Raw genomic sequence first — 27,931 nt, 5'->3', positions numbered from 1 at the left:
AACATGGATGTCTGTATTATATGAAATTTATACCTCAACAAAATTCATTTTTAACGTAGCTTTAGAAGTGTAACCTTGGGCAAGCTATTCTACTTTTCTGGGCCTTAGTTTCCTCATCTGTAAAATGATGATAATAACAGTTGCTATGTCATGAAAATTAAAGGAGAGAATATTGCAAACACTGAGAATTTGGATGCGTACAATAAGCTTGGTTTGCTTTCCTTGTTGATTTTCATTAAACTATAAGAGGCCATATAACGGGTATTCATTCATTCATTCATTCAAGCAACAAGTATTTAGTAAGCACCTCCTACATTCCAGACCTTGTTCCAAGCAAATGAAACACACCAAAGATTCTTTCCTTCTTGAGATTTAAAATTCTGTTTGGGGAAGACAAATACTAAATAGTAAAGATAATACAAATAACTTATATATGTTATACACAATATTATATAGGTATGTTAGAAGACGACAAGCGCTATGGGGGGGGAAAAAAGAAAAAGTAGAATAAGGTGACAGAACGAGCATTCAGGGCTCACACAGATCGCAATTTGAAGTAAAACAGCCACGAGACGTTTTAGTGAGTAGACGATGTTTCAGCAAAAACCTGAAGGATGCATACTGATGAGAAAAAGGAAAGAACAGAGGCAGGGAGGAAGGGAGGGAGGAATCATTATTTCCCAATTCAATAATCTATCAGTTGTCTAAAGCTGTGTATTAATTCTACCAAGTGGTGGTGGGGGGAATCACACTCTTTCTACCGTATCAGTTGGAATGATTTTGCTGGAGTATAAACACTGAGGAAATGACAACTAAAGTGAAGAATGTTCACAAGTCACAGGAAGGCACACTGGCGTCAGGAATTCGAAACACCTAGACCGAAACGTCAGCACAGCCACCTATTAGCCACATGACCTCTGGCAGGTCACTCAACCTCTCGGACCCTTAGTTTCCTACCTGAGGGAAGGTGATAGGGGCCCCCCAAAGCGCTGTGAGGGTTAAAGGAGATAACGGAGGAAGGTTCTGGCATAATTCCTGGTGCCCTTCTTGGCTGAGACCCACTTGGATGGGCGTGGCTGCCCCAGGGAGCAGGGCCCCCTCACTCTGCCCGCCAGGGAACAACAATGACTCGTCTGCTGTCTGCAGTCCCAACACTGCTTCCCCGACTCGCCAATTAGCTTGTGCAATTTCAACACTTCTCCAACGAGAAGATGTTAAATTCACATTCAGTAATTTATGGAAATGGATGCTGGTATCTTCCCCTCCCTTTTTTCTTTTTTTTAAAGAGATCGCCCAATTTCTGACACTAGACGCAGTCGATGAGCAATCTGCCCGACGGCTGAGCGGTGCCACCTTTGTCGGAGCTGGGCCTCCTGGGGAGACCCAGGAGAAGAGAGCTTTCTCAAACATTCTAATTGTAAGTGGAGCTCATTAGTTCAGATTCCTTTACAATAAATTATTAGCCGCTGCTTTCAATCTTAACAAAAATGGACGCCGCCATGATTAGAGTCTCCTATGTTTGTAGAAAGACCCTATAATAAACCTACACTTGATGATAACGGCAGCAGATTGGTCCTCAACCAAATCGGTTATTTGTCCCAAGAGGGAAATCCCCCCATCTGACAATCAAAATAGAAGCCTGGTTTGCTTACACTCAGAACATTAACACTGATCCACACGCAAATCCAATCATGGCAGGTGTTGGCTTAAAACCCTCCATGGTTTCTCATCATGCTTAGGAGAAAGTTCAGTCAAAAAATAATGTTCAGAAAATAAAAACCCAACTCTTTTTTCCCCAGTTTCATTGAGATATAACTGACATATAACATTGTATGAGTTTAAGGTGTACAACATAATGATTTGATATTTGTATGTATTATGAAATGATCACCACAGTAAATCTAGTTAACATCTGTCACCTCACATAGCTACAACTTTTTTTTTCTTAGGATGAGAATCTTTAAGACATACTCTCAGCAACCTTCAAATACAACGGTACTGTCAACTGTAGTCACCGTGCTGTACATTACATCCCCAGAACTTATTTTGTAACTGGACGCTTGTACCTTTTGACCCCCTATATCCATTTCGCCCACTCCCTACACCATCTCTGGCAACCACCAGTCTATTTGCTGTATATTTTTGAGTTCCGGTTTTTTAGGTCCCACGTATAAATGAGATCACATGGTGTTTGTCTTTGTCTGTCTGACTCATTTTACTTAGCATAACGCCCTCAAGGTTCATCCATGCTCTCACAAATGGCAGTATTTCCTTCTCCTTTATGACTGAATAATATTCCATTTATATGTATACCACATTCTCCTTATCCGTTCATCTGTCATTAGACTCTTAGGCTGTTTCCATGTCTTGGCCGCTGTGAATAATGCTTCAGTGAACACGGTGGTGCAGATATCTCTTTGAGATACTGTTTTCTGAAAACACAACTCTTATTGATATGGGATAAAAATGTGTCAGATGTTTATTTAACTCATTAATGAGAGAACCAGTGATATAGTAGAGCTGGTTCAAAAAGCATTTGATGACAGGGGGTTAAACAGTCCCTCAGGAAAGATGTATGGAAGTCAAGTTTTATTTACTTGTTCCTTTTTTTTTTGGCCACGCTGTGCGACTTGCGGGATCTTAGTTCCCCGACCAGGGATCGAACCCGGGCCCACAGCAGTGAAAGTGTGGAGTTCTAACCACTGGACCACCAAGGGAATTCCCTACTTGTTCATTTTTGTAAGTTAGAAACAAAACTGACTAAAGTCCTTCAAGGCAATAAAGCGAGAACCTTTGGGGTGGTCTTCTCTACCAGACCAAAAGCACTGACTTCTCTGCAGAAGGGCAGCTCTCTGCAGATATACATGTAACTTCAGAGAGATCAGGCCCAAACAGTAAAGAGTAAAATCAAACAAAGGTACAAGCTCATAGAGAATTAAGTCATCCTTGGGTGGGCTGAGTAAATAATGCTCTGGTCTGACATCAAAGCATCTGTGGTCTTCCTTTTTGCCCTCTTTCTAAGTTTTGGATCGTTTTTCTCACAAGTTCTAAGTTTTCAACGTGGCGGACAACATCAGCTCCTCCCCCGGCCCAGCCCATCCGTAATGCTGCCCTCCTGAGACAGCTTCCCCAGCCTGCAAGACCACGGTCGCTTCCTTTGTCTGGAAGCACAAACCTCCTTACTCCTCCCCTTTCCTACTCCTCTGCTCAAGTCTTCAGCTGAAGTCTGTCCTCAAGGGAACTTTCCTAACCCCCTGGACTAGGTCACACCCCCATGAACACCTAAGGCAGCCTTCGGTGGGCCTCCCTCCGGCACTTCGTACAACTCCGGTCAATGACCTCATTGTGCAGTTAGCTGTCCAAAGTCTGGCTCCCTGACTGGACTATAAACCCCCTGAGAGCAGGGGTGGGCCTGTTTCACTCATCACCGGATACCTGGGGCCAAGCACATAGCCTGAAACGGGAGAATGGGGGAGGGCAGCATCTCTCCTTAGGACCCAGAGTCTCCACACCCGGGGCTCTTGTGCCCAGATCTGGACAAAATCCCAACTGAGCCCTTCGCGTTCCAGGAAGCTCCCGTGAGGCCGGCTAACTGGTCATGGGGACACAGAAGCTGCACCCCCCTGGCTGCAGCCGCCTTCACCCCTCACCCCCATTTTGCTGGGCTCTTGGAAAGTTTTCAGACAGATTTCAATTCGTTGTCAACACTCAAGGTTTGGAGTCCAGAATTTCCAGTTCCTCTTGGAAAATCATTAGGCCCAAGAGGCCACACTTGGCGGGGGCTGAACAGCAGCGATTTCCTATGGTCTCTTTGCTGACCGAGCTGGATCACCAGCTGCGTCGACCATGGTGTAGGCACCCAGCCCATGTCACATGCATCTCCCTAGTACGAGGGCATTTGAGTTTTTAAGCCTTGCGCTGAAGTCCCTACGAACCAATGAGGTCATCAGAAAGAGACACATTACTCTGGCTCCCACAAATATATCCCGCCCAGCCCACTGCTGAGATTCCGTGATGTCCCCTCCCTCTACTTTCAGAACTCCCCAGAAGGGAATCTCCACACATTCAGAAAAACTAAATCATCTGAGAAATTTAAATTAAAAAGTTGCTGAGAACCTTCCATCGTATTTCTCAGTTCCCCTTCCACAGAGAACCTCTCAAGAATGTCCCCTTAGCTTTAGCGGAAGAAAACGCTTTTCTCTTTTAGTGATCTGCTCTGCCTTGTTTTATTAGCAGATGAGAACTCTGAAACCCACTCATGTTTCTTTCTGAGCTTCGGCTGCCAGGAAACTCAGGGTTAAATTCTGAGCTTGCTTACAGCTACATTCTTTAGTTTCTGGTTTTCTGGCAACTTGGACACTTTGCTTACTCTGCCCTATACCCTCACTTCCCTTTTGGAGAGTTATTCCTCCTGCCCAGACCCCCATCCTTACTCAGAAGCAATCAGGATGTCAAGCGTGACCCCACCCCCACTCTGGCCATAGCTGATGGGTCCAGGAATGGACTCCGGGCTCCAGCCAGCCCCTAAGTCCTTAGCTGAGGCATGCTGGAACTGAGAGATGCATTGCTCTTGAGACGCTGGACTGTGGAAGTCAAGTTCATATAACAAAGGAGCTGTTGGCTCCATGTGGATTGGGGTGTAGAGAGCGCAGAGAAAACCCAACACGGGGGTGGAGAACTCATCCTCCAGTGTTCAAGCCCAGATCTGTTTTTGCCCATAGCTTCTCTGAGACATTCCCACAGTCTTTTAAGAAATCTTCCCTTTTGTTAAAGCTACCTAGAGTTGGATTTCTAAACGTTTTAAAATGGTGAAGGAGGGGACTTCCCTGGTGGTCCAGTGGTTAAGACTTCGCCTTCCAATACAGGGGGTGCGTGTTTGATCCCTGCTTGGGGAGCTAAGATCCCACATGCCTCACGGCCAAAAAACATAAAACAGAAGAGGTATTGTAACAAATTCAATAAAGACTTAAAAAAAAGAGAAGAATGCAAAATACTAAAAAGAAAAGATTTAAAATGGTAACGGAGACTATGCCATTTGTCTGCTTCGAGCACCCGAAGTCCTTAAAATGAAAGTCGAACACTTTCCCCGATAAGGCCCTGCGCGATCTGGCCCCACCCAACCTCTGCGCACTGCTCTCCTTCCTTCATTTTGCTCCAGCCACAACAGCTTTCTTGCTATTCCTCCAGCTCTCCCAGCTCCCACCTACCCCGGGGCCTTTGCACGTGCTGCTCCCTCTGTATGGAAAGTTCTCCTCCCAGAGTGTCACATGGCTGGTTCTTTCTTGTCACGTCACCTTGTCAGAGAGGCCTTTCCTGATCACCCAACATGTATTTGCCCTCCACCCCACTCCGCCCTTTCACTCCATCCTGTTTACTTTCCTCATGTCTCTGTCACTCTGCAATCGTCTCATTTATTTGGTTGTTTACTTGGGCTTTGTACAAGTAACACTCAAATGCAAGCTCCACGAGGTCACTGCTGTTAAGACCAGCAACGAGCATGCTGGCTGGTACGCGGTTAAGTGATCAGTACATGGTCATTGGATGAGTAAGTGTTCCTTGGAGCCCAAAGAGCCCTCCTTAATACAACAGACGACAACCCCCTCTCCTTACCCCTTTCCTTAGGTGGTTCTTGAGTTCCTCAGTCATTTTACTGGTCTTTGTGTACCTTCACTGGTGGATTCCTCAGAGCCTTTCTGGAGTGGACAGAAAAAAAGTAAGAGAATTTACTTATTTGACAAATACTTTGTGCCAGGTATGTTTCTAAGCACTTTACCCATATTAACTCATTTAACCCTCCTAACAACTCTATGAGGATTGTAGCATTATTATCACCCCATGTTACAAATGAACAGACTGAGGCGACAGGGGTGGAGTCACTTTCCCAAGGAAAGCAGCCTATTAGGGGTGGAGCGGGGATTCATGCCAAGGAGTCAGGCTTTGAGCCCACGTCTGTGACCTTTCGGCCAGTCCCCTCCCGGGTGAAGGGGAGGAAGCGTCCTCACTCCTGGTAGGTGGTCATGAGTCCTTGGGCCCTTTTCTCACTCTTATATTTGGGCTCTTGAGCAGGACCCAGGAAAGCATGTACTCGTCCCAGCACAAAGCCAGGGTGAAGCACGTCTGGTGAGGACTGTGACAGATTGCAGCGCGACACTGCAGGATGATTGAGGGCTTCGTCTAATCACACCAATTGGTATAAATTACTATGTTGGCCGCCCCGAGCGGCATCTGTGGGATTTACACCTCATTAGATCAGCAGTGCCAAACGAAGCAACAGGGTTGGGCCATCCCCTCCTCCGGAGCTGTGTCTGTGCTGGGCAAGAATCGTCAAGGGGAGCTGGAAAGTAGGATCATAACCCTCCAGGGAACGACGGCAACAGAACTGGAGGAAACAGAAACTAAAGTAGTCGCAATTTTGCGTTTGGGCGTTTCTGATTTGAAGCAACTCTTTACACTTCTGCCAAACTCCTGCTTCAGCTCTTCTGCAGTTGGCCATTTAGCCTGAGAACAAGCAAAACTGCAGCCCCAGGTGGTCCGGGGAGAGTGCTGGAAGGCGCAGAGGGTTCTGAGGTTTGGGGGTTCAGCCGAGGCGAGGATTCAGCTTTGTTGGGGGAGATGCCAAGGGTCAACTGAGCCTCCTCCAAGTTTCCACTGGCCACCACCCTCATTAAACAAACAACGTCAGAGAAAGTGGCACACACAGCTTCCAGATCACCCCAGCACTGCGCAAGCCCCACTCCAGAGCTTCGTGCAGTCACTCCAGGCAGCCGCCTCCTGCTCCTGCCAGCCCTGCCGGAGGTCCAGAGGATAAAAACAGGAAGGCAGGAAGCCAGGAAACCTGGATATCCTTATTGGCTTCCGAAGGTGGGGGGCGGGAAGGGAAAGAGGCAGAAAACGAAGAAAGGGTACATCAGAGCCAGGAACAGAGCCCAGACTTCATTATAAAGTCAGGAGGCTTTATGTCATGATGATGCTTTAGCGGCCATGGGCTTTTTCTCCAGACAATGTCACAGATGGGTGTCTATGCTCACCCTGCAGTTGATGAATGGGCTTGGAGAGGGGGAGTATAGATAATCACTTGGGTCGATTAGATCCAGCAGAATAGAAGTCTTGGACCCGGCATCAGGTTCACGTAAAGGGCGCCTGGGTAGACACTGGCTCTACCCTGCCCAGACGTCCTCTGCACACACCTGCAACCAGGGCAGCTCATCAGGCAGGAGGGCTGTCTGCCGCCCCAAGAGCACAATCTGCGTGTGGGGTAAGAGGAACAGCCCCCCAGAAGCAGCCCTGAGTGATGGCCGATGAGGCACTGGGATGACTTCAGGGCAATGTTCTCTGCTGTTCCCCAGAGCTCCCCGCGGCGACCTGGGGCTCTGGTTGTCCACAGTGATAACCACCTTGATACATACCTGGATAATTCTGCCTCCCCCTTCCCTGTCTTACTTCCCTCCTCCCTGCTAGTGCTTCCTGGGATCCCCTCCCAGACAAAAGACTTGCACTACAATATTGGTCTCCGGGTCTGCTCCCAGGAAAACCCAAACTAAGACAGTGTCTTTGTACAACTTATTAAGAGGCACCTGTCTGGGTAGATGTGGTCTCAGGGGCATAGGACTTGACAGGCAACCCTCTCTGGCCTGATGAAGCCCAACGCCAGTGTACCGACCAGCAGGTGACATGCGGGCTAGACTTCAGCCCCGATTCCTCTGCTGGGCATCTTTGCCCGACACAGAGGCACCGTGGCATCTACCTCTTCTCTCTTCTCAGTTTCAGGGAAGGAACAATTTACTGGAAGGGACGCTCATCTTTTTAGAGGCATAGCAGAAATCCCACCAACATACTCTTGAGAGCCAAGGAATTCCGGGCAGCAGCAGAGTATGAAAGAAACAGTGCAGGGTTTGAGTGTGACTGCTCTGAATTCAAATCCCGCCACTGCCACATCCTAGCTGTGTCACTTTGGGTTCATCATTTTAATGCTCCGTAGCTTCCACTGCCTCAGTTGAGAAAGGACACATGTGGCTTGAGGCATAAAGTTAGGAAGTAAATCATGGGTGCAGTGCCTGGCAGTCAGAAGGTGCCCTTTCAGTACTGGTCCCTCCTCATTCCTCCTGCGCCCCTCTCCCCAAATAGCCAGTGGGGCTCGCCGAGTGGTCAGGGCCAGACTGGAATGCATGCGCATGCGTCTCCGAGGCCCCCTGATACTCAGAACCGGGTCAACCCCATGCTAGTGTTGAATGATCCCGCTGTTAGTGCCAGGCTATAAAATGTTAATGAAAGGAGGCCACCGATCAGGTGATGGTGACAAAGCGCCCGTCCCATCTGTTCTTCCCCTCCCTCCTTTTCGGGCTGGCATGAAAACAACTCCTCCACTACTCCTCTGCTGGGTGAAGTGATGCACAAACACACCCCCCTCAGGAGACCCCACGCCAGGAGAGGGTACCCGCCTTCTCTCTGTATTTCTTGACTTTTGTGCTGTGAGTGTAAGGGCCATGGTTGTCACTGGATTTCTTAGCAGGTCCTCCTGGGTTTGGCACCGTCTAAGGTTTTCCTCACCTGGAGGTGCTGACTGACCATGAGTCCTGGGCCTCTTTACCTAAGCACAAACCTTGCCAAGCTTATTGTTTCACTCAAGGGAAAGAGCCAGGAGGACCTGCAGAAATAAGATTCTGGAAGCCTGAAGACCCTGACAGCACCTCCTCCAGGCTCCCCATCGACCCACCCCCAGCCAAGCAAGCCTGTTTTATCCATTAGGACACATGCATAGACACACGCACGTGGACACACGCACGTGGACACACACACACACACACACACAGAGGCACACACGCACACGCCACCTTCCAGGTCTCACAAACATGTCAGAGAAGAGGAAAAAATAAAAGGCACTGGCTTGAAACATTTAAAGAAAGATATGCAAAATCAGAATGAATAAATGTCTAATTCAATGTTTACAAACATTAGGTCCACTTTGTTCACTGTCAAGTTTAGTTTTCATAAAGATTGTATTACATACGAAGACAATCTGTGAGTTGGTTACCTTGCTTTGCAAGAGCTCTTGATTATGCGTGATGATTACTTAGAAAGCAGAGCCAATAGCAAATTAAATGAGTGACTATTCATAGCCGAGTAAGTTCAAAAGTGAACTTCTAAAACTTCTTTACAATAGAGATAACGTATAAAAATAAATATATCTACATATGTACATATGATAGGAGTACGTTATAATATGTATGTGGTATATATAACATAGGTATTATATATAATATATATTGCATATATATTATATAAAATATAGGTATTATATATAGTATATACTGTATATATATTATATAATATAGGTATTATATAGTATATACTGTATATATATTATATATAAGATAGGTATTATATATAATATATATGTATAATATATATTATATATAATATAGGTATTATATATAATATATGTGTAATATATATTATACATAATATATATATACTTATGATGTGGTGCGATGTAATGTTTGATACAACATATAATGTAGGGTGTGTGGCTCTAAAAGGGGAAGCAGAGCCAGTAGCATCTTTGAATGGCCTGCTATGAGGCAAAAGTCACAATCGTTACTTATTCTTGGGGAACTCTTTACTAGAGTATAACTCCCTCCTGAGGAAACCCCTATTTTTTTTCCCCTGGAGACTCTCAGTCACTGGTCATGAAAGATGCACACGAATAATTCCTGCCTATTATTTCAACATAGGAAAATGGCCATTTTGTCCCTTAGAATTAACCAGCAACCCATATATATGCCTTCCTCTGCCTCTTGTCCATTTGACAGATTTGCTGCCACATCCGTTACCTCCAGAGATTTCTAGAAGCTGGTTGCGTTCACAGGCAACTGAACCTCTTCTTTAAACCTCTGAAATCTTACTGCCTTTCCCCCACCCCTGCTCCACCCCAGGAGCCAGCGGGGTGCACCAGTCCTCCCAGGGCGGCCACCGCAAATGTGCAAGAGATCAGGCCCCCCATCTTCTGTCCGTGATTCTCAGAGGCTGTGCCCTGTGAAACCTCTGAGACTAGAAAGCCACGTGCCCCCAACCCCCGCCCGGCTTCTGCCAGCCTCTTCAGAGCAAAGGTGTGAGGGGGCTGTTGGCCACAGGTCATTAGCGGAGCCTGAGCTGACGCGGCGCCAGGGCGATCCCCTCACAGTGGGCGTCTCTCAGCCTTTTGTTTTCATGCCGCTTCAAGGAGCAAATTGATTTCAAATACACACTTTAGAGCCTCTTGTTCGCCCCATCATCTCTCCAATTAAGGCAAAAGGCTCAGGGGCTCGTCTTCACTCTGAGGAAACCACGGGGGTGCCCTGCGCAGCTCTGGGTGCGGAGAGGTGTCAGCAGAGCTGACTGGAGACAGATGGGTGCTGGGCTTGTCGATGAATAATTCACACCCTGAGAGCCCTGCCGATACTTGGCGTTGAAGAAGGATTCTTTCTGAGCCCGGCCGCTGTGCAGATGCGGGGGGGTTCTCGTAGGCGGAGGACCGGACAAGTCTGGGAGAAGGAAGAAAGAGGCACGGCTGGAGCTGCATCCACTGACTGCTTCAGGACACGCGTCAGGCATCTCCAGCAGCTAACTCCCAAGCTGCTCTCCCAGGCAGGGCGGCCAGGGCTGAGCTCTTAACAACACTGCAGGCCACTAGATCTGGCTCCTGGACGGCTGTTGAGTGAGATGAGCATGGATCTTTCCCCTCCTCCATGCAAAGCTTTGCTCCTGGATCCCCCTCCGCCCCCTGGTCCCAACCACTGTTGGGAAGCCACTGTTAATCACATGTGACAGAACTGCAGACTCACAGAAAGAGAGAATTCAATTCAACAAACACGTATGGAGTGCCTGTGATGTGCCAGGCACCGTTCTGGTGCAGGGGATACGGCACAAACAAAATGACCAAAAACCAACTTCTCAGGGAGCTTAAATTGCACTGCATGGACTCTCTGGAAACCAGTATGATTCAGTCTACTCTGGTGGAATAAAAAGTAAAAGGGGGCTTCCCTGGTGGCGCAGTGGTTGAGAGTCCGCCTGCCGATGCAGGGGGCACGGGTTCGTGCCCTGGTCCGCAAAGATCCCACATGCCGCGGAGCAGCTGGGCCCGTGAGCCATGGCCACTGAGCCTGCGCGTCTGGAGCCTGTGCTCCGCAACGGGAGAGACCACAGCAGTGAGAGGCCCGCGTACCGCAAAAACAAAAACAAAACAAAAAAATAAAAATAAAAAAGTAAAAGGGATTGAGCTCCAACTGTGGCCTTAACGATGTGTCAGGAACTTTATATTTCTCATTTGATTCTCTCCCTCAAGATGAAATTATCACCCCTCCTCTAGAGACAAAATCGAGGCCCAAGGAAGTTTGGTAAGATGCTCCAGGTCACAGAGCTAACGGGTGGTAAATCCTGACCTGTCTTCAAAGCAGGTGATGGGTGTCCTTCATGAAAGCTCCCCATTTCTCTAGCCCATTATTAGTCTTTCTTTAAAATAAAACCAAGTTTAGTTGCTAATGCCAATATTTCATATCTTTGTGAGCTTGGGCAAGAGACTTGGTTTTGTCATCTGTAAAATCGGACTCATGGCGCCCGTATCCCTGAGTTGTAGTAAGGATTAGAGGAGATCAGGCCAGTAAAGCCCTTTGTCCAGAGACTGGCACTTGGTAAGTGTTCAATAAGTGTGAGCTGTCACTAATACTAGTAGTAGTATTTTTGTACATGATATGAACAATCTCATATAGGGAGAGAATTAGAAATTACACCTAGCAAATCACCCCTAATAAAAGAAGAAAAACTAAGTCAGAGAGACTTTTATACTAAAAGTAAAAGCATACTGTCAGGCCTAGAAGAACATGTGCTGGGGCGCATTATGAATACAGCAGGTGTTCAATACACTGCAACCTTTTCACTCTGACGGTCACAGCTTTAGGACACAACTAAGAAAAATTCGAAATTGTGAGATGTGTATCTGACCACTCCATCCTAAAGACAGACCTGTGCTGGCTGTGAAAACTGCAATGAACACTGCCCAGAATGGCTGTCAAGGGGCAGGGCCAGGCACGGTGCCTACCTGGGTGGCCCCTCTCACAATTCAGTAAGTGTCAGGGGCTCCATGCTTAGTACAGATATACCTCATTTTATTGTGATTTGCTTTACTGCCATGGGTCCACCCCTGTGGTGGGACCAGAGTGTAGTGTCAGCCCTTCAGACAGTCAGGGACAGAGCACCATTATTACAGAGTGGGACAGGAATGGTTTCCCCGGCAGGATGTCACACAGACCAAACGACATGTCTACTATCGCCCAGGGGCTCAGGTGATTATGGGAAGATGCTTCGTCTGACAAGCTTTTAAAAATGTTCAGAAAAGATGGGAGAAGGACTCCAAAAAGGATTAGAAAAGGGCCACAGCTTTTGGAAAGACGATCCTGAAGCAGGACTCCACCATTCCTAATCTCAGGAATGATAAGGTAGTTCTAAGTCACTTCCCATCCTAGGAAAACAAGTATGACCCTGGCTGGCCCCTCTGACAACTACCAATGGGTTTTTTTTGTTTTGTTTTGTTTTTGAAAGCAGCCTCCATCCCCTTCCCCTTAATTGCCCTCCCAGACTAGCCACAGAAGCCTCACCCCTCTCACCCCAGCCTCTCTCAGACCCTCCCCCTAGGAGGGCCTGGAAAACCCCAGAAGCCCCGGGCCCGCACCCCAAATGCTACTGCATAAGTACCCATATCCCAATTCTAAACCAGGGGTCAGCAAACTTTTTCTGAAAAGGGCCAATTGGTAAAAGAGTCTAGGCTTTGCGGGCCAAGAGGCAAATTCAAGGCTATTACACAGGGAAACACACAATGAGATGTAACATAAGACAAGAGAAAAAAATTTCTACAAGTTCTTTTCAATCATTTAAAAACATATATATATATATATATATATATATAAATTCTCAGTTTATGGGCTGTACAGAAATAGGTGATGGGATGCATTTGGCCAGAGCGAGGTCTGCTTTGTGGACTCCTGCCCTAAACCATCCAAGGGGGAAGGAGCCATAAGTGAGCAGAACTTATAGTGAAGGGAAGGGGGTGCTCTAGGATCAAAATCACAGCCACAGAGGGGGAAGGAGGAAGAAGGGAAGGTAACTGTGGGGACAGAGAGTGAAAGAGAGAGTCAGAGAGGTTTGGAGGGGAAAGGTGACTCTTCATTTGGGGGCAGGCAGAGACTATGATAAAAGAGCGATAGAAAACAAGAGAGTAAGAAACAGAGAGAGGGAGGGGGACGGATTTACAATATTTGCTGCGCCTTACAATGAAATTCACCAGGGACTATAATATTCAATTGCTTTTCACTTACTGTGTGTACAGGGTTTTCTTGCTCTCTCCCTCTCTCTCTCTCTCTCTCTCTCTCTCTCTCTCTCTCTCCCTCCCTCCTCCCCCCGCCCCCAAGTCTGGGCCCACAGGGGCATGTAATTTCTATGGGTTGCTTTTCCAGTCCGCTGGGGTAGCTAACTCACCCCCCCTCTCTGTCCCAGCCATTAGAGCAATCTGGCTCCCTCACCCATCACCGTCCCTCCACCTGGGACACGCTCTTCCCACCCCACCCTCCGCCTGCTTAACCAACTCCCGTTTATCCTTTCTTCCGCAATGTTCCTTGACTCCTACTGAGTCCTCGGCTCCCGCTGCGCGGTGTCCTCCCCCGGGAAAGCCTGAGCGCCTCTCCGCTTCCTCGCTTTGAAATGGGCCCACCCCTGTTGAAAACCAGGCAACGGAGAAGAAAACTGTAAAGCTCATATTGGCGTTTGGTTCCAAAGACAGCCTACTTCCGATCGTCCCCTCTGTGCCTTCCACCCCAGGTGGTACTTCCATGGGCCCCTGGAGCCAGGTCTCCACACACGGAGAAATAACGTTATTGGGAGGGGAATGAAATACGCTTGTAATTTAAGGATCTGCTTCAGGCCAAACAATGTAGTCGGCTTTGGGGGCGGGCGCGGGCGCTCTGACTTCTCCATTACAGACTCCCGGTGTTCCAGGTGATTATTTTTACATATCAGGAAATTCTGAGCGCGCCCACCCCCAATTAAAGACGCAGATGTCTGCCCTCCCCGGCAGCTCCCAGCCTGCTACCTTCTCGAGCTCGGTTCCGAGCTCCATTTGAACCTGCCTCCTATAATTCTTAACTAAAACAGCCCCCTTCGTCGACTGTAATTAAGCATATACTCAGCCGCGGCGAGCTTGGCATCTGCACCTGCCGCTGGGATCCCCTTTCTCCCGGCACCTGCGCTCCACCGCCCTCCTGCCCCGCCCCCGCCCTCACGCACGCGCAGTCGCGCAGCCCCGCCCGCGCCCCCTCGCCCGCCTCCCGATGGCGCCGGAGGAACAGATGGAGCGATCATCCCCTTCATTCTGCCAGAAGGGCCCCGTTGCTCTGGGGGGAGTTCTGCGGTTGTAAGACACATAATTAGACACTTCAATGGACAATGCGGCGGATTAGAGGGGGTGGGGCTCGCGTCACGGAGGACAGGCGTCCTCATTGATGTGCGGCCCTCACACCCCCGCCCAGCCCGGAGGGAGCAGGGGCCAAGCGAGCGCATCCCGGGTGGCGGACCTCCCGCCTGCTCCCGCGCTTTGAATTCCCGGCCCTCTTCAGCGACGTCTGACTTTTCTTTTAAAACACTGTGCCAGGACGAGTTATGCGCAAAGGATGACAGGCATGTTGACGGCTCACCTGTCAAGTCCCCAAGCTCCGCGGGTCAGTGGGTCCCGCAGCCTGCGCGGTAGACAGTGACGATCTCCACCGACAGCCCTCGTCCCCGAGGTGTGAAGAAGTCTAGAAAAGCCCTCTGCAGTGGACACAGGCTGGGACTCAGCCTCTCCTCCCACGAGGAGCTGGGTGACCTTGAGAGACTCAGGCCACCTCACCAGGCTCCTCGAGGACAGCATCTAAGGTTGTAAAGGGCTGCAGAGAGGTGAAGATACGATTTGGAATCCAAGGCTTGCCCCTTGCTGCCTGGGTGACATCAGGCAATCTACTCAGCCTGGAACCCTGGTCTCCTCGTCTGTATAGTGTTGGGGATCGTCTCTGCCCCTCAAGCACTGTGGGACTCAGTACGTTTGAGCTGAGCTCCTTTGTGAAATTAGAGGTTCACTTGGGAAACCAGGGTATGTCAAGGGGGTCCTGTGGGAAGCAGAAGCCAAGAGAGAATTACAGGTGCAACCTCTGTGAAGGATAAAGAGGAGAGGAGACAAGAGTAGGAGGAGAGGGCCTCAAGCAGAAAGACGACTGACATGTGTGAAAGAAAGGAGGCAAGGAAGATCCGGTGGAGAGCCCCACAGGGTCCTCAGCCTGACAAAGTCTCAGAGCTGTGAAGGAAGTCCCACGGTGGGTAGCAACGGCCCAGCACTAGCACCTGGGAACAGCCTGGGGAACATGTGGCCCCCACATGAACGCCGTGCTGTATCAGGAAATGAAGCTGTGGCGGCCTGTAGCTGTCGGCTCGCCACATTCCCCAGCAGGTTTTCCCTGGACTGCGGGCTGAGCTGACACTCCTCTGCCTATCCTGCTCCAGGGCTGGCCACCTGACTGAGAAAAAGCCAGCCAGCACATTTCATTGGCCAACCGTGAATGACTGAGTGTGTCCCTAAACTGATCCAATCAGAGTGAACCTGAAGACACGTGCTGCGGATGCTGGAACACAAATACTCTCTTTTCTGGATGGATGTTAAGAAGAAAGTAGGTAGTTGCAGGGGCTGCTGGCAGCCGCCTTGGGATGTGAGAGGTGTCCAAACTGGGATGAAGCCAACACTGAGGATGGTAGAACAGACAAACAAGAAACAGGGCTTTGGTCACAAAGTCAGCAGCTGGGTTAAGCCTCTCCTGAAATCTACGCTATTACCGGACTTTCATCATGAACTAATAAACCCTCGTTACAGTTTGAAGCAGCTGTCTCAGGTTTCCTGTTACTTTAAGAAAGACCTCTGATTTGACCAGCAATAAGGGAAACGGATGCTCTCTGATCTCAAAGAGTAAGCACAGGCATACAGTCAAGCCTAATGGAACTGGAATTGGTGAGAGGGTGGTGTAGGGATCCAGCGCTGCTCTTGGGTCCTCTTAACAGCTTCAGGTGTCTGCATCCATCCTTCTCCATCCAGCCACTCTCCTTTCCATGACCAGCTGGTGTCTTCAGCCCTCTCTGCTGTTATCTTTTCTCCACTGCATAGATCCTCCTAAACTCATACATATTTCTTTGCCCTCCTCTCTGAGCTTGCAAGACCAGCTCTAGATCCCGTTCAGCGCATCTCTCACCCTCAGCATCTGTTGCCAAGGGCCTGATGCCCTCTGCACTTCCCAGTGCAGATTTCTGAGAGCATGAATTTTTTTTTTTTTTGTCAAATAACAGTTAAGTTATTTTTCTTTGCAGTTCTTAACCAGCTGGGCATTCCACCACACAACTGTTGATTTCATCTATGATGTCATGAGAGTGATGGTCATTAACACTGCAGCCCACAGACTGGGCAGTCCCCAGGATCTTTTTAATGGTTCCAGAGAATTCCCTAGCTAAAAACCGATGCAGCATCTGTAGGGCAATGCTGACAATCTCATCAAAAGTGATGTTTCCACTGTGCTTAATGTTTTTCTGCTTCTTTCTGTCTCTTGGTGGTTCCTTGATGGCTTTGATGATCAGGGCAGAAACAGAAGGTACCACCTCAGTCTGGGCCTGTCTGTTCTGAATGGTCAGTTTCACTGTAATCCTCAGAGTCTTCCAATCACCAGTTGCCTTGGTAATGTCATCACCAGTGTTTTTTGGAGACATACCCAGGGGGCCGATCTTGGGGGCCAGGGCAGATGTCGCACTGACTTCCCTACCAGTGCACCTCAGGTACACGACTTTGACCTCGTTGGGGTGGAACTTAGGCGGCATGGTAGAGGTGGCTGGTGTCAGATGAACCCGGATTTGGGAGGACCGAAGAAAGTCACACCTTGACCTCCTCTGAGCCGAAAGCCGAAATCGCACAGGAATCTTATTATTCCACTTTTTGCCTGTTTAGACATCCCCAGAGACTCTGATTCCATTGTCTTCAGAGAAGACTGGGTATCAGTATTTCTCTAAAGTTTCTCAGATGATCCAAGGGTGTTGCGAAAATCGAGAATCCCTGGTTTTAATAAAGCATTCCGGACTAGCAGATCCCACCCTGGGTCAAGTTCAAGCCCGATCCAGTCAGCTAAGAACAGAGCTACCTGGTCTCAACATACCCAGAGCTGCCCCCATCGGCGGGTCTATGCCTATAGAAGGATTGACGGGGAGACAGGCCCTGCGTGACATGCTTAGGACAAGACGAGCCTAGCACAGAGCTTGGTACCATGCAGTGGCTCCACAGTGACGGATGTTATGAAAATCCTGTCTCTTCTCTAATTCAAGGGTATTCTTTCTATAAAATACACCAGGCTGCAGTAATGCAACTGAGGAAAAGGAAGTACCTAGAGAATCTGGCTAATACACTACACAGCAGGAAAACTCTGATTAATACAATTTACATTTGAGAGTAATCTCTTCTATTTCAATAAGACTACATCAGTGCAGCTAGGAAAAGCCTCATTTTGGGAGGTTATTCAATGACTTATGAAAATAGTCATGACCTCTTGTTAAGAGAAAAAAATGGATTTACAATTTATGTAGTGCATGATTCTAATTTTTTTTTAATGTGAGTATATATATATATATATATATCTGTATACAAATACACAGAAAAAAGACTGGAACTACAGATGCCAAGCAGTTAACTGTGATTCTCAGGTGGGAGGGTTTTTCTTGGAGGTAAGTGTGTTGGATTTAGAGGACTATTATTCTGAAAGGTCCTTTTACATTTTTGATGCTAACACGTTTGTGTGGAAGCATGGTTTCAGTAGAATACGGCCTGTGTACATCCATGAACAAAATTAACCACTGGCAGCCTTGTACTCCTCCCTGCCCCGCACCCTCGTTTTCTTGTTTCTAATTTTAATTTTACGGAAGTCTGAATACAGAACTCTGGAACCCACTGCCCTAGGGGACAGCCTGGTAGGAATCTCTCTTCCCTGCTCCAATCCCTTCGTCTTTCCTTGGATTCCAGGCTCTTCCAGCAGGACCTGGCCCTGATTCAGTGGGAGTTCAGAGGAGGGAAATTATTTCCAGCCAGGAAGAATGAAGGGTGACCTCCTGGAGGAGGTGGCATTTGCATGGGCCAATCTGGGCAAACTCACAGGGAGAAGAGAAAGCAGTGCACGAGCAAACAGGTGGAGGTGGGAAAACACAGCATGTACGGAAACAAAGACAGTAAATATGGAACTCTGTGCTGTAGGTGAGGCTCCACGGGAGGCCCTGGGTTGCAGTAGGGCTCCTGTTTTCCGGGGGGTCTCTGGGCTGGTGGTGAAACTGCTGGGGCCTCAGGCTAGATGGGACTATAGACAGGGCTCTCCAGTCGCTCAGCTACTCCTTCCCCTGAATGCTCACTCCAGCAAGAGGTGGGGAATGTCCCCCTGGAAAGAGCATAAGAGACGATGGCCTACCACTTGGAATACCTAAAGTAACCAGAGGCAGAGCCTTCAGCATGTGGTCCCAGCCAGGACCGAGGCTCGCGTGGCCAAATCGCTGCTTCCAGCATTTTCTGGGGGGAAAGGAAAGCGGATCCACGTAGCAAGACTCTTCTGGGAGGTCCATCCTTTCTGTTTGTTTTTTTTCCAAGTGCTAAGGCATCTGCTCCCACATCCATCCTTTTCCTCCAGCTTATCTTTTCAAGACTTTGGAGAGCAGTCTTCCTTATCTAGGAAACAAATGGTCTCTGCAGAGAGTTCAAAACAGCCGAGTCATTTATCTGTTTGACATGTGTTTCCCTGTTTGTTTTCTCCAGCCTTGAGACAAGAGTTGTGTCAACTGTGGATGGCTGAGCCCCAGTCACTGGAGAGGCATGAATCAATTTCCAGCTGCATTTATCACTTGCTGCCTTAAATCAAGTCTAATCAATGCTTCCTTCATTTGCTATGGATTGAAACTATACATGACGCACTTAGAAAATGGGCGGGAAAGGGAGCAGCCGATCATGAACAAAAACTCCATCGGGGATTTAGATGGAATGATGTTAAGGAAAGATTTGCAATCTCTGATTTGCTTTCATGGAGACGCCTGACCAAACAGTCACAGAGGTTTGTGTTTATGAAGCTTTAACTTCAATCTACCAGACAGGCAATGACATTACATGACAGATCATTTTATACAAGAGGAAGAGGATGTCTACATCTTCCAAGATTTTATAATTAATATATTCTGAAGAGTTGGTATATTTTTAATACAGCGGCAACTCTAAAGCTGCCTAGAGTTTCCTTCCTATATTGTCTTTCATTCATTTCCATTTCTTTTAGATGTATCTTTTGTCACCATTGACTATATGGGTCAATTTCTAGTTACAAGATAGAAAATAACAATCTCCTTATAACAAAATAGATATCCAGGAGTTCCCTTTGATTTAGAAGAATTTTATAAAGTCTTATGGCTGAGAAAACTTGATCCTTTCTCTCATATGCCCAATTCTTGGTAATAGAATTTGATCCATGCAACCCAAATGGATTTTTCACTAGCAGGTGTGAAAACCACCCCCCAGCTGTTCAACCAATTTAGAATGTGGTAGGGAGTAGCCCTGTGTCATCTGTAAATTAATCCCGTGCCAGTGAAAGATGGTATCAGTGTAGTCCCTGGCACCTAAAACCGATCATGTCCACGGCGAGGCCCCGTGTCATTCTTCAAGGATGATGGGAGGAGAGACAGAACACAGAACACAGGTCAATGATCATGCCCGCCCAGAAGATGAGGCAGTGCTGTGATTCACTGACGTAATTAATATTTCTGTCTAATCTGCTGAACTGTGTAGACTTTTACCACGAGCATGCCTCAGAAGCGACTGACAGGGCTCTCATTTTCCAAGGGCTGGCTCCCCCAGAAACCTGTTGTCAGGTAGCTGAAAAGAGCCCTGTGCAGCACTGGGGAGTGGGACAATAATAATAAACTCTTATGCTGGTTTAAGACTTTCCAGCTGATAAAATGATGTTTTGAACATGCAGTCTCATCATCCTGTAAGATAAGCAAAAAAAGTCGTTGTATTCCCATTTCCAAGAGGAAGGGAGAGGCTCAGAGGTTGGCGTACCTCCGAACCATGGCTCTGGGACTCAGTGCCTTGTCTCCTCAGCCCCGAGGCCCTGGTTCTTGCCACTGAGCTGCAGCTAGGCAGTGCTGAGGTCTCCTCTCTGTGCTTTCCCTAACTTTTTATTTTTTCTTCCATCACCCAGGGTTCTTGGGAAATGCATATGGTTATAGGAAATCCCTCGAGTTGCCTGGCAGGTCATCTAGTTAAAAAATATATTAAAGGCAGCACCCTTGGATGTGTTTTGGGTTAGAGACATGGTATAGTGTTCTTAACTCATCTTAAACAAAGACAGGGTAATGCGATATTACAAAGCTTTAACCCTCTGAGAACAAAGAAAGGGTAAAAGTAACGCGGCAGACGCGGAATCTAAAATTAAGGCGCTCACTCACATTGTTTTTAAAACTCATGAGAGTCGTTCAGCGAGTTCCTCTGCTTTGAGGATGTCCGGGAAGGATCATGTTTGCCCATCCTTTGAGGAAGAGAGCAACAGATTTTTCTACCCAAGACAATTCTCACCAAAGTAGATCCTGTTTAGATTCCTAAGTAAGGACAGAAGGTGATGGAAGGAGAAATTTCCACGGCTTTAAACTTTTAGACAAGAGTGGATTTGCTCAACTTGACGTCAGTAGAAGTAAATGAGGGGAATAACAGATAATGCATTTTCAAACTGGCCTCAGGTCATGTGCTACTGAGGAGAAATGCATTTTCAATGGTCACAGGGATTCTGAAGGTCTCTGGGGAGCCTGAGAAAAGTCTTGAACACATTCTAAAAGAGCTGTTATGGTGTTCAGGAGTTAACATGTGTGTCAAATAGCACAGTCACCCCAACTATCCTGTTAATACAAACTGGTATTTATAGTGGAAATACAAATACTTGCAACCTATACAGACCCAGAGTAAAAGGGATCATACCCTTTCCTGAAATAAAAATGCTACTGAGATTAACACATATCAGATTTCATTTCATTTCCTCCCTAAAGCAAATTGGTTTATTTCATTTGTTCATTCATTCAGCAAATATTTATGGAGCTCTGAGAATATGGGCACTGATGATTCAGTGGTAACAAGACACGACACAGACATCACTCCCTAGGAGCTTACACTCAAGTAGGAAAATTCACATTTAAATTATTAATGGAGGCTTACGTTTCCAATCAAGATGGAGTAATACGGACCAGATGAATTTTCCCTCCTGACATAACCAAACAAGAAAAACAGAAATAATACATGAAACCATGGTTTTCAAGACACTGGACATCAGGCAATGAAAGACAGTGATCCCAAGGGATGGAAAACAAACCCCAGGAGCAGTACGAGGGCCTCGCCTACTGCCCTGGAAGAATGTCTAGGCTGCCCAGGGAGGGGCGACCCAGGCAGAACCCAGTGGACTCCGGAGTTCAGGAGACAGAGCTGGGGGCTTGGGGAGTCCAAGGCAGCCCGAGTCTGCAAGACAGAGTACGGGAGAGGGGAGAGCTGTAGAGAACCCCAGATACCTAGAGAGGGTCGAGGACTCAGAGGAGAGCCTATAAATGAGGCCAGGCAAGAACCACATGAAAGGATTAGAGGGACCAGTGCTCAGCACTCACACAGGTGTCTACTTCCATCAGCCGGACTGGAACACTCATAATCCCTGGGGCACGGGAAAATCGTTCCTTACGACGGGGAAACAGTGTGTCCTAGACAGAGCACTGTTCCAGACCTGCTAACAAATTACAAAACCAAGACCCACAAGGATCAAACTATTTCCAAGTAACTTAACTGCATCCCAAAACAAAGCTAAAGAATATTTATAAGAACACATACCCAGTACCCAATGAGGTAGAATTCACAATGTTTATCCAATCAAAGATTATCAGGCATGCAAGGATGACTCCTCTGGGGATTTGTATCTAGGATTTATAAAGAACCCTCCAAACTCAAAACTAAGAAAAGCAACCCAACTTAAAAAAATTGACAAGAGATCTAAACAGACACTTCACCAAAGATGACAAATACACATGTGAAAAGACGCTCAACATAAGAAGTCTTAAAAACGCAAAATAAAAGGAGATACCACTTCACACCTATTAAAATGGTAAAAATGTTAAAAATGGACCACACCAAGTGATGACAGGAATGAGAGAGAAGCGGAGCTCTCACAGGCTGCTGGTGGGCGTGTTAAATGGTACAGCCACTTTGGAAAACAGTTTGGTGGTTTCTTCAACTGTTAAACATACACCTACCATACGGCTCTGTCATTCCACTCCTAGATATTTACCTAAGAGAAATAAGAGCATATGTCCACACAAAGACTTGCACACAAATGTTCATAACAGCTTTATTTGGAACAGCTGAAAGCTGGAAACAACCCAAATGTCCATTTAATGAACTACTACTCAGATATGGAAAAGAAAACACCGCCAAACCTCGATACACGCTACATCAATGTATCTCAAAATAATTATACTGAATGAAATAAGCCTGACAAAGAAGAGTACATGTTATACGATTCAATTTATATTAAATTCTAGGAAATACAACCTAACGTACAGCGACGGAGCAGACGGAGGCTTGCCTGGGGAATGGGGGTGGGTGGCATGCAGAGGCGCGGGGGGGAGAGGGGTGACGAAGGGGCAGGAGGACACTTGGAGATGGTGGGTAAGTACAGCATCTCAACTGCAGTACTGGTTTTATTCGGTGTATGTATCTGTCACCACTTGTCACACTATCTGCTTAAGATGTTTGCGGCTTACTGTATGTCCTGCGTATCTCTGTAAAGCTACTCAAAGTATTTTAGGGCTCTACCTTCTAGAGATTCTGGCAGAACTACTATTCTTATCTCCAAATATTAATTACACTTTAAGAAAAACTTTAGAACTTTATTTTTAAAGGTGCAACAAGAAAACCGACTGGTGTCAACATTAGCTCACTGACAAACAATGTTGTATACACTAAGGAAAAGTACAAAGTGAAAATGAAGAATTCTCATTCGGTCAACAAAACCAAATCTGACGTAATTCTCAATAACGAATGAGACCACTCGGAGTCAATTCTTGGGTGTCTGCCGGCTGTCTCTCTTCAGCACGCTGTCCAGCAGCAGAGCCCTTGGGCTCAGAAATCTGAACCGAAGTCTCCAGTTGTTCTCCAAGCTCCTGGATTAGAGGCTCAGATGCCCCAGGAGCCCGGGGAGAGGCGAGCGGCTGTCCCTGACCATCATCAGACCCTGGGAGGACCACGCTTCTGCACATCCCACCATGGTCAGGAAGCAGGGCCGAGCTGCTTTCCTCAACAAAGGGACCGAGCAAGGAAGGCCCTGCCTCACGTTCACCACCGCTGGGCTCCTCGTGTTCCGAGCCTGAGTCCTCGGTCTCAGACGATGTGCTGCTCTCTGATTCCTCCGAATCGCTTGTCTCAGAGCTGGAGGAAGGCGTCTGCTGCCCGGAAATGCATCGGGCTCCTGCGTTCGATGCAGCTTCTTCCTCCTGGACCAAGAGTGCCGCTGCTTCCAGTTCCTGCAGTTCCAACCCCAGCTGGGCCTTGGTCGGGGATGCTTTCTTTAAGGCTTCCGCAAGAGCTGCCAACTTTCTGGACCTTGAAGACCATTTTAAGAAGAAATGTTAGGACTATTCATTAATTGGTCTGGGGATAACAGGGCCCACAGCTTAAAGAGATAACAAAATAAAGCTGGATCCATACTTCATACGGCACACAGGATGAATCCCCAAACAGATCAATGATATGGATGGAAAAAAGGAACCAAGTACTACAAGGACACGCAGGAGATTTCCCTCATGAGCCTAGAATGAGGAAGGCCTTTCTAACTAGGACTCAAAATCCAGAAGCCACAAAAGAAAGGCAAAGATTGATAAATTCTAATAAAAATCTACAAAAACTAATAAAAATCAACAAGTTCTGTAGGGCAAAAAGAAAAAAAGATTACAAGAAAAGTCAAAAGGCTAATGCAAAATTGAGAAAAATATTTGCAATTCATATCACAAAACAAGGCCTAGTTCCCCTAACAGAGTTCTTAAAAATGCAGATAATAATCCATCAGGAAAATGGGCAAAAGACACAAGCAGACAATTCTCATACAAAGGAACACAAATGGCTCTTAAATATACGAAAAGATGTTCAACAACTTCAGTCAAATAAGAGAAATACAAATTAAAGTCGTGCTGAGATATATTTTTCATTTATCAGATTGGCAAAAATCCAAACGTTTGGTAATACTGCCAGCAAGGCTGTGGAGGAAAGGCGCTTTCATACACTGCTGGTGAGAGAGTTAAAAGCTTCAGTCCCGATGAAGGAGAACCTGGCAATACCTTTCAAAACTGAAAACGTAACATACCCTTGACCCAAGCAAACCCGCATCTGGAAATTAAACACGTAGGCTACACGACACAGGCCCAAGGTACTATTTACTGTGGCATTGTTTCTAATACTCCAAAATAAGAAACACCCAAATGTCCATCAACGTGGCATACGGCTATGGCATATCCCACGAAGGAAAAGTCTACAGCTATGTAACAGATGAGGTTCTCCAGGGGCTAACCCAGATATATCGTGTAACAACAAAAGGCCTGCCACATGTATACGCTGCCTTCTATGTTAAACACACACAGCAAAGGAAAGACATAAAAACATACTTCATTTGCTTGTACACTTATCCATGAACTCTGGAGAGCTACAGAAAACACTTGTATTTATGTGGAGGGGGCACTGCAGGAGCTGGAAAGATGGAAGATGATGGTGAGAGGGAGACTTGTCACCACATATTGGGTCTTATTTTTAAAATTTTCATTAGAGTATAGTTGATTTACAACGCTGTGTTAGTTTCTGCTGTACAGCACAGTGAATCAGTTATACATATACATATATCCACTCTTTTTTAGATTCTTTTCCCATATAGGTCGTTAGAGAGTATTGAGTAGAGTTCCCTGTGCTATACAGCAGGTCCTTATTAGTTATCTATTTTATATATGATAGTGTGTATATGTCAATCCCAATCTCCCAATTTATCCCTCCCCCCGCTTCCCCCTTGTTAATCATAACTTTGTTTTCTACATCTGTGACTCTATTTCTGTTTTGTAAATAAGTTCATTTGTACCCTTTTTTTAGATTCCACATATAAGCAATATCACACAATATAAAAATATGGAACACTTCACAAATTTACGTGTCATCCTTGCACAGGGGCCATGCTAATCTTCTCTGTATTGTTCCAATTTTAGTATCTGTGCTGCTGAACCAAACACTATTGTTCATTTTTAAACCTATGTGAATGGAATACCTATTCAAATTTTTTAACTAAGAAAGAAAGAAAAAAAGCAGTCAGAGAGCGACATGGAGTGCTTTTCATTTTTAGCAGAAAACCATCTCATGCTATTTCAGAGGATATTTTTGCTACATTTATAACATTACATTATACTGAACAGATAAACTTTTTCATTAACCTGGATTCATTTTAGTAGTTCTGTTTCTGAAGCAACGTGTAAAGCATACTGCAGTTCTCCAAAAACGGTATCTTTGCTGTTCATAGAGGAAAATCTGGTGTGACAAGTGAAAAAAAGTGGCAATGAGTGACATGTCTTCTGGGTTTCCCTAGCTCCAAAGATTAAATGAGTGGCTTGAGACAAACTGGATGAGGTGAGTTCACAGGATAAATTCATTTGTCAAAGCGAAGTCCATCCCATAATACTGGGGAAATGAGGCTTCATTTCAATAGAGCTTAAGTGATAGATGGGGACTTGGGGACTTTCATCTAAGTGCCTGGATGTACCTGAGACCCCTTTGTCTCAAAATACTTAACGTTAACAATGAGCTTCCGCGCCCCGCCCCCGGCCCTCCACAAGTGTAACCAGGACCCGAAGCTTCCACTGCAGTCAGTGTCCAAGGGAGGGTAGGACAAGGACAATGGCCGTCATGGATGCACAACTTTCTCTTAAATGAGGAAAACCCCATGTATCGGTGCTGGGATTGCCAGAGCTTAGAAAAGGAAAGATGGTCCGGGGTAGAGAGGAAAACTGGGATGAGATCCACTAGAGTTGGTGAATGATTCCCAAAGGGCTATAACTCTGAGTGAACCCTGGTGGGTTTGAGACATCTTTAAAAACACAGTTATGAAATAAGATGATTGCAGTATAATCTACATCCACGTCCAAGACAGCTGTAGATGATGCCCACCGTATATTTTGAAACCTTGGCTACCAGTGGCCACGGATCTGGTGAGAGCCAGTGGACCAGTTTAAACCCTCCTTACTGCAAGGCCCTGCCAGCCTAAGGACTAGTTCACTGCCATCTTTCTCACTGAAAAAGGTCCTCTCTGGGTAATGACACACAGCTTCAAGAGATAAAGAGCCATGAACTTGGGCAAGGAGACAATGCCTCACATTAAATTATCATATGCAAAATAAAAATCTGAACTAAAAGCCTTCACACTTCAGTAAGCACACACCTCACATGTTTAAGAGCCACGCTAAACACTTTCAACAATACGTGAAGGACGGCGCTCCACAAACGTCTCCTTGCGCTGGCTCCTAACCACAGGCCTATGAATCGGCTTCATTTTTATCCCCACGTGACACATGGTGAAACAGAAGCTTGGAGAGGTTGAGACCAGCTGAAGTTCACCCCGCTCATGAGGGGCAGTCAGGACGGGAAGCCCAGGCCTCTGAGCTCCCGCACTCTCTCTTCCCCACCACAGGGGCTCCCAGGAATTCTCAGGCTCTGAAAAGCTTCCCTTCTTAAGCCCACATTCTTGATTCCTTCCCAACGTGATACCACTCAACACCTCAAAGGAGCAAGTTCTGACTTGCCTAAGGCCCAGAATTCTCCAGAGAAACTAGGACTGGTCCCTTTGGCTCAGCAATCTTAAATGGAGTATACATTTAAGCTTTACCTACAGGGGTTGTAGAATCCCAGGGGGAAAAAATGTGAATTGTTTTTGTGGATATTCCTGAATACAGTAGATATATCTACTCAAGTTAAAACTATGTATATATTTGTTATTGTCTACTATAAAAATATTACATCTATCACTTATAAGTGCATGAATTTGGAATTTCAAAGCTCCCTACCTGTCATCTTGGCTCTTTTCAGAAAGCATCCCTCACAATGCTGGGACTAAAAAGTGTCAACTCTAACAGGCAGGAAGGTGGCAAGGATGAGGCCCAGGACCCAAACAGAAACTCGTGCCTCTTACCAGCTGAGATGACTTTTTATGCTTCCGAGAAAAGTTTCTCACTTTTAGCACTGTATTATGTTTAAGATGACCCATTTATATAATGCGTGTAAAAAACGGATTATATGTTTCTGTTTTTTATTTCTTGCCACCCTGATTCATCTCTCTCTTTTTTTTTAAAATAAATTTATTTATTTATTTTATTTTTGGCTGCGTTGGGTCTTTGCTGCTGTGCATGGGCTTTCTCTAGTTGCGGTGAGTGGGGTCTACTCTCTGCTGTGCTACTCTCTGCTGTGGTGCGCGGGCTTCTCATTGCGGTGGCTTCTCTTGTTGCGGAGCATGGGCTCTAGGCACGCGGGCTTCAGTAGTTGTGGCGCACGGGCTTAGTTGCTCCGCGGCATGTGGGATCTTCCCAGACCAGGGCTCGAATCCGTATCCCCTGCATTGGCAGGCGGATTCTTAACCACTGGACCACCAGGGAAGTCCCTCTATTTCTTATTATCCCACTTTTACTACCTCAAGCTGTCTAGTTTCCCAAGTTGATATTAAACTTCTTATAGAAACTTTACAGAAGAAGCATTTTGACCTCTCAAAGAATGCTGGGATAA

General features: G+C 46.6%; 2 protein-coding genes and 1 non-coding gene across 3 annotated transcripts in view; all 3 read right to left on the bottom strand.

The window, feature by feature from the left end:
• Positions 1–16,413: 16,413 nt before the first annotated feature.
• LOC132527731 (large ribosomal subunit protein uL11-like) lies at positions 16,414–16,977 on the bottom strand. The gene has a single exon (XM_060163728.1). It carries the CDS (start codon positions 16,909–16,911, stop codon positions 16,414–16,416), a length of 498 nt encoding a protein of 165 aa, XP_060019711.1. The 5' UTR covers positions 16,912–16,977.
• A 6,024-nt stretch (positions 16,978–23,001) lies between these two features.
• The window catches only part of SHQ1 (SHQ1, H/ACA ribonucleoprotein assembly factor), an 88,548-nt gene continuing 83,618 nt past the window's right edge, over positions 23,002–27,931 (bottom strand). The window contains 2 exon segments of the mRNA XM_060163888.1: positions 23,002–23,229; positions 23,231–23,734. Of these exon segments, the coding sequence (XP_060019871.1) occupies positions 23,190–23,229; positions 23,231–23,734 (544 nt within the window). The 3' untranslated portion in view covers positions 23,002–23,189.
• On the bottom strand, positions 25,292–25,398 carry LOC132528330 (U6 spliceosomal RNA). Its single transcript, XR_009543202.1, has one exon. It is a non-coding gene; the product is annotated as a U6 spliceosomal RNA (small nuclear RNA).

Source organism: Lagenorhynchus albirostris, chromosome 10, assembly GCF_949774975.1.
Source record: "Lagenorhynchus albirostris chromosome 10, mLagAlb1.1, whole genome shotgun sequence".
Taxonomy (NCBI): Eukaryota; Metazoa; Chordata; class Mammalia; order Artiodactyla; family Delphinidae; genus Lagenorhynchus; species Lagenorhynchus albirostris.
This window is presented reverse-complemented; position numbering and strand designations above follow the sequence as displayed.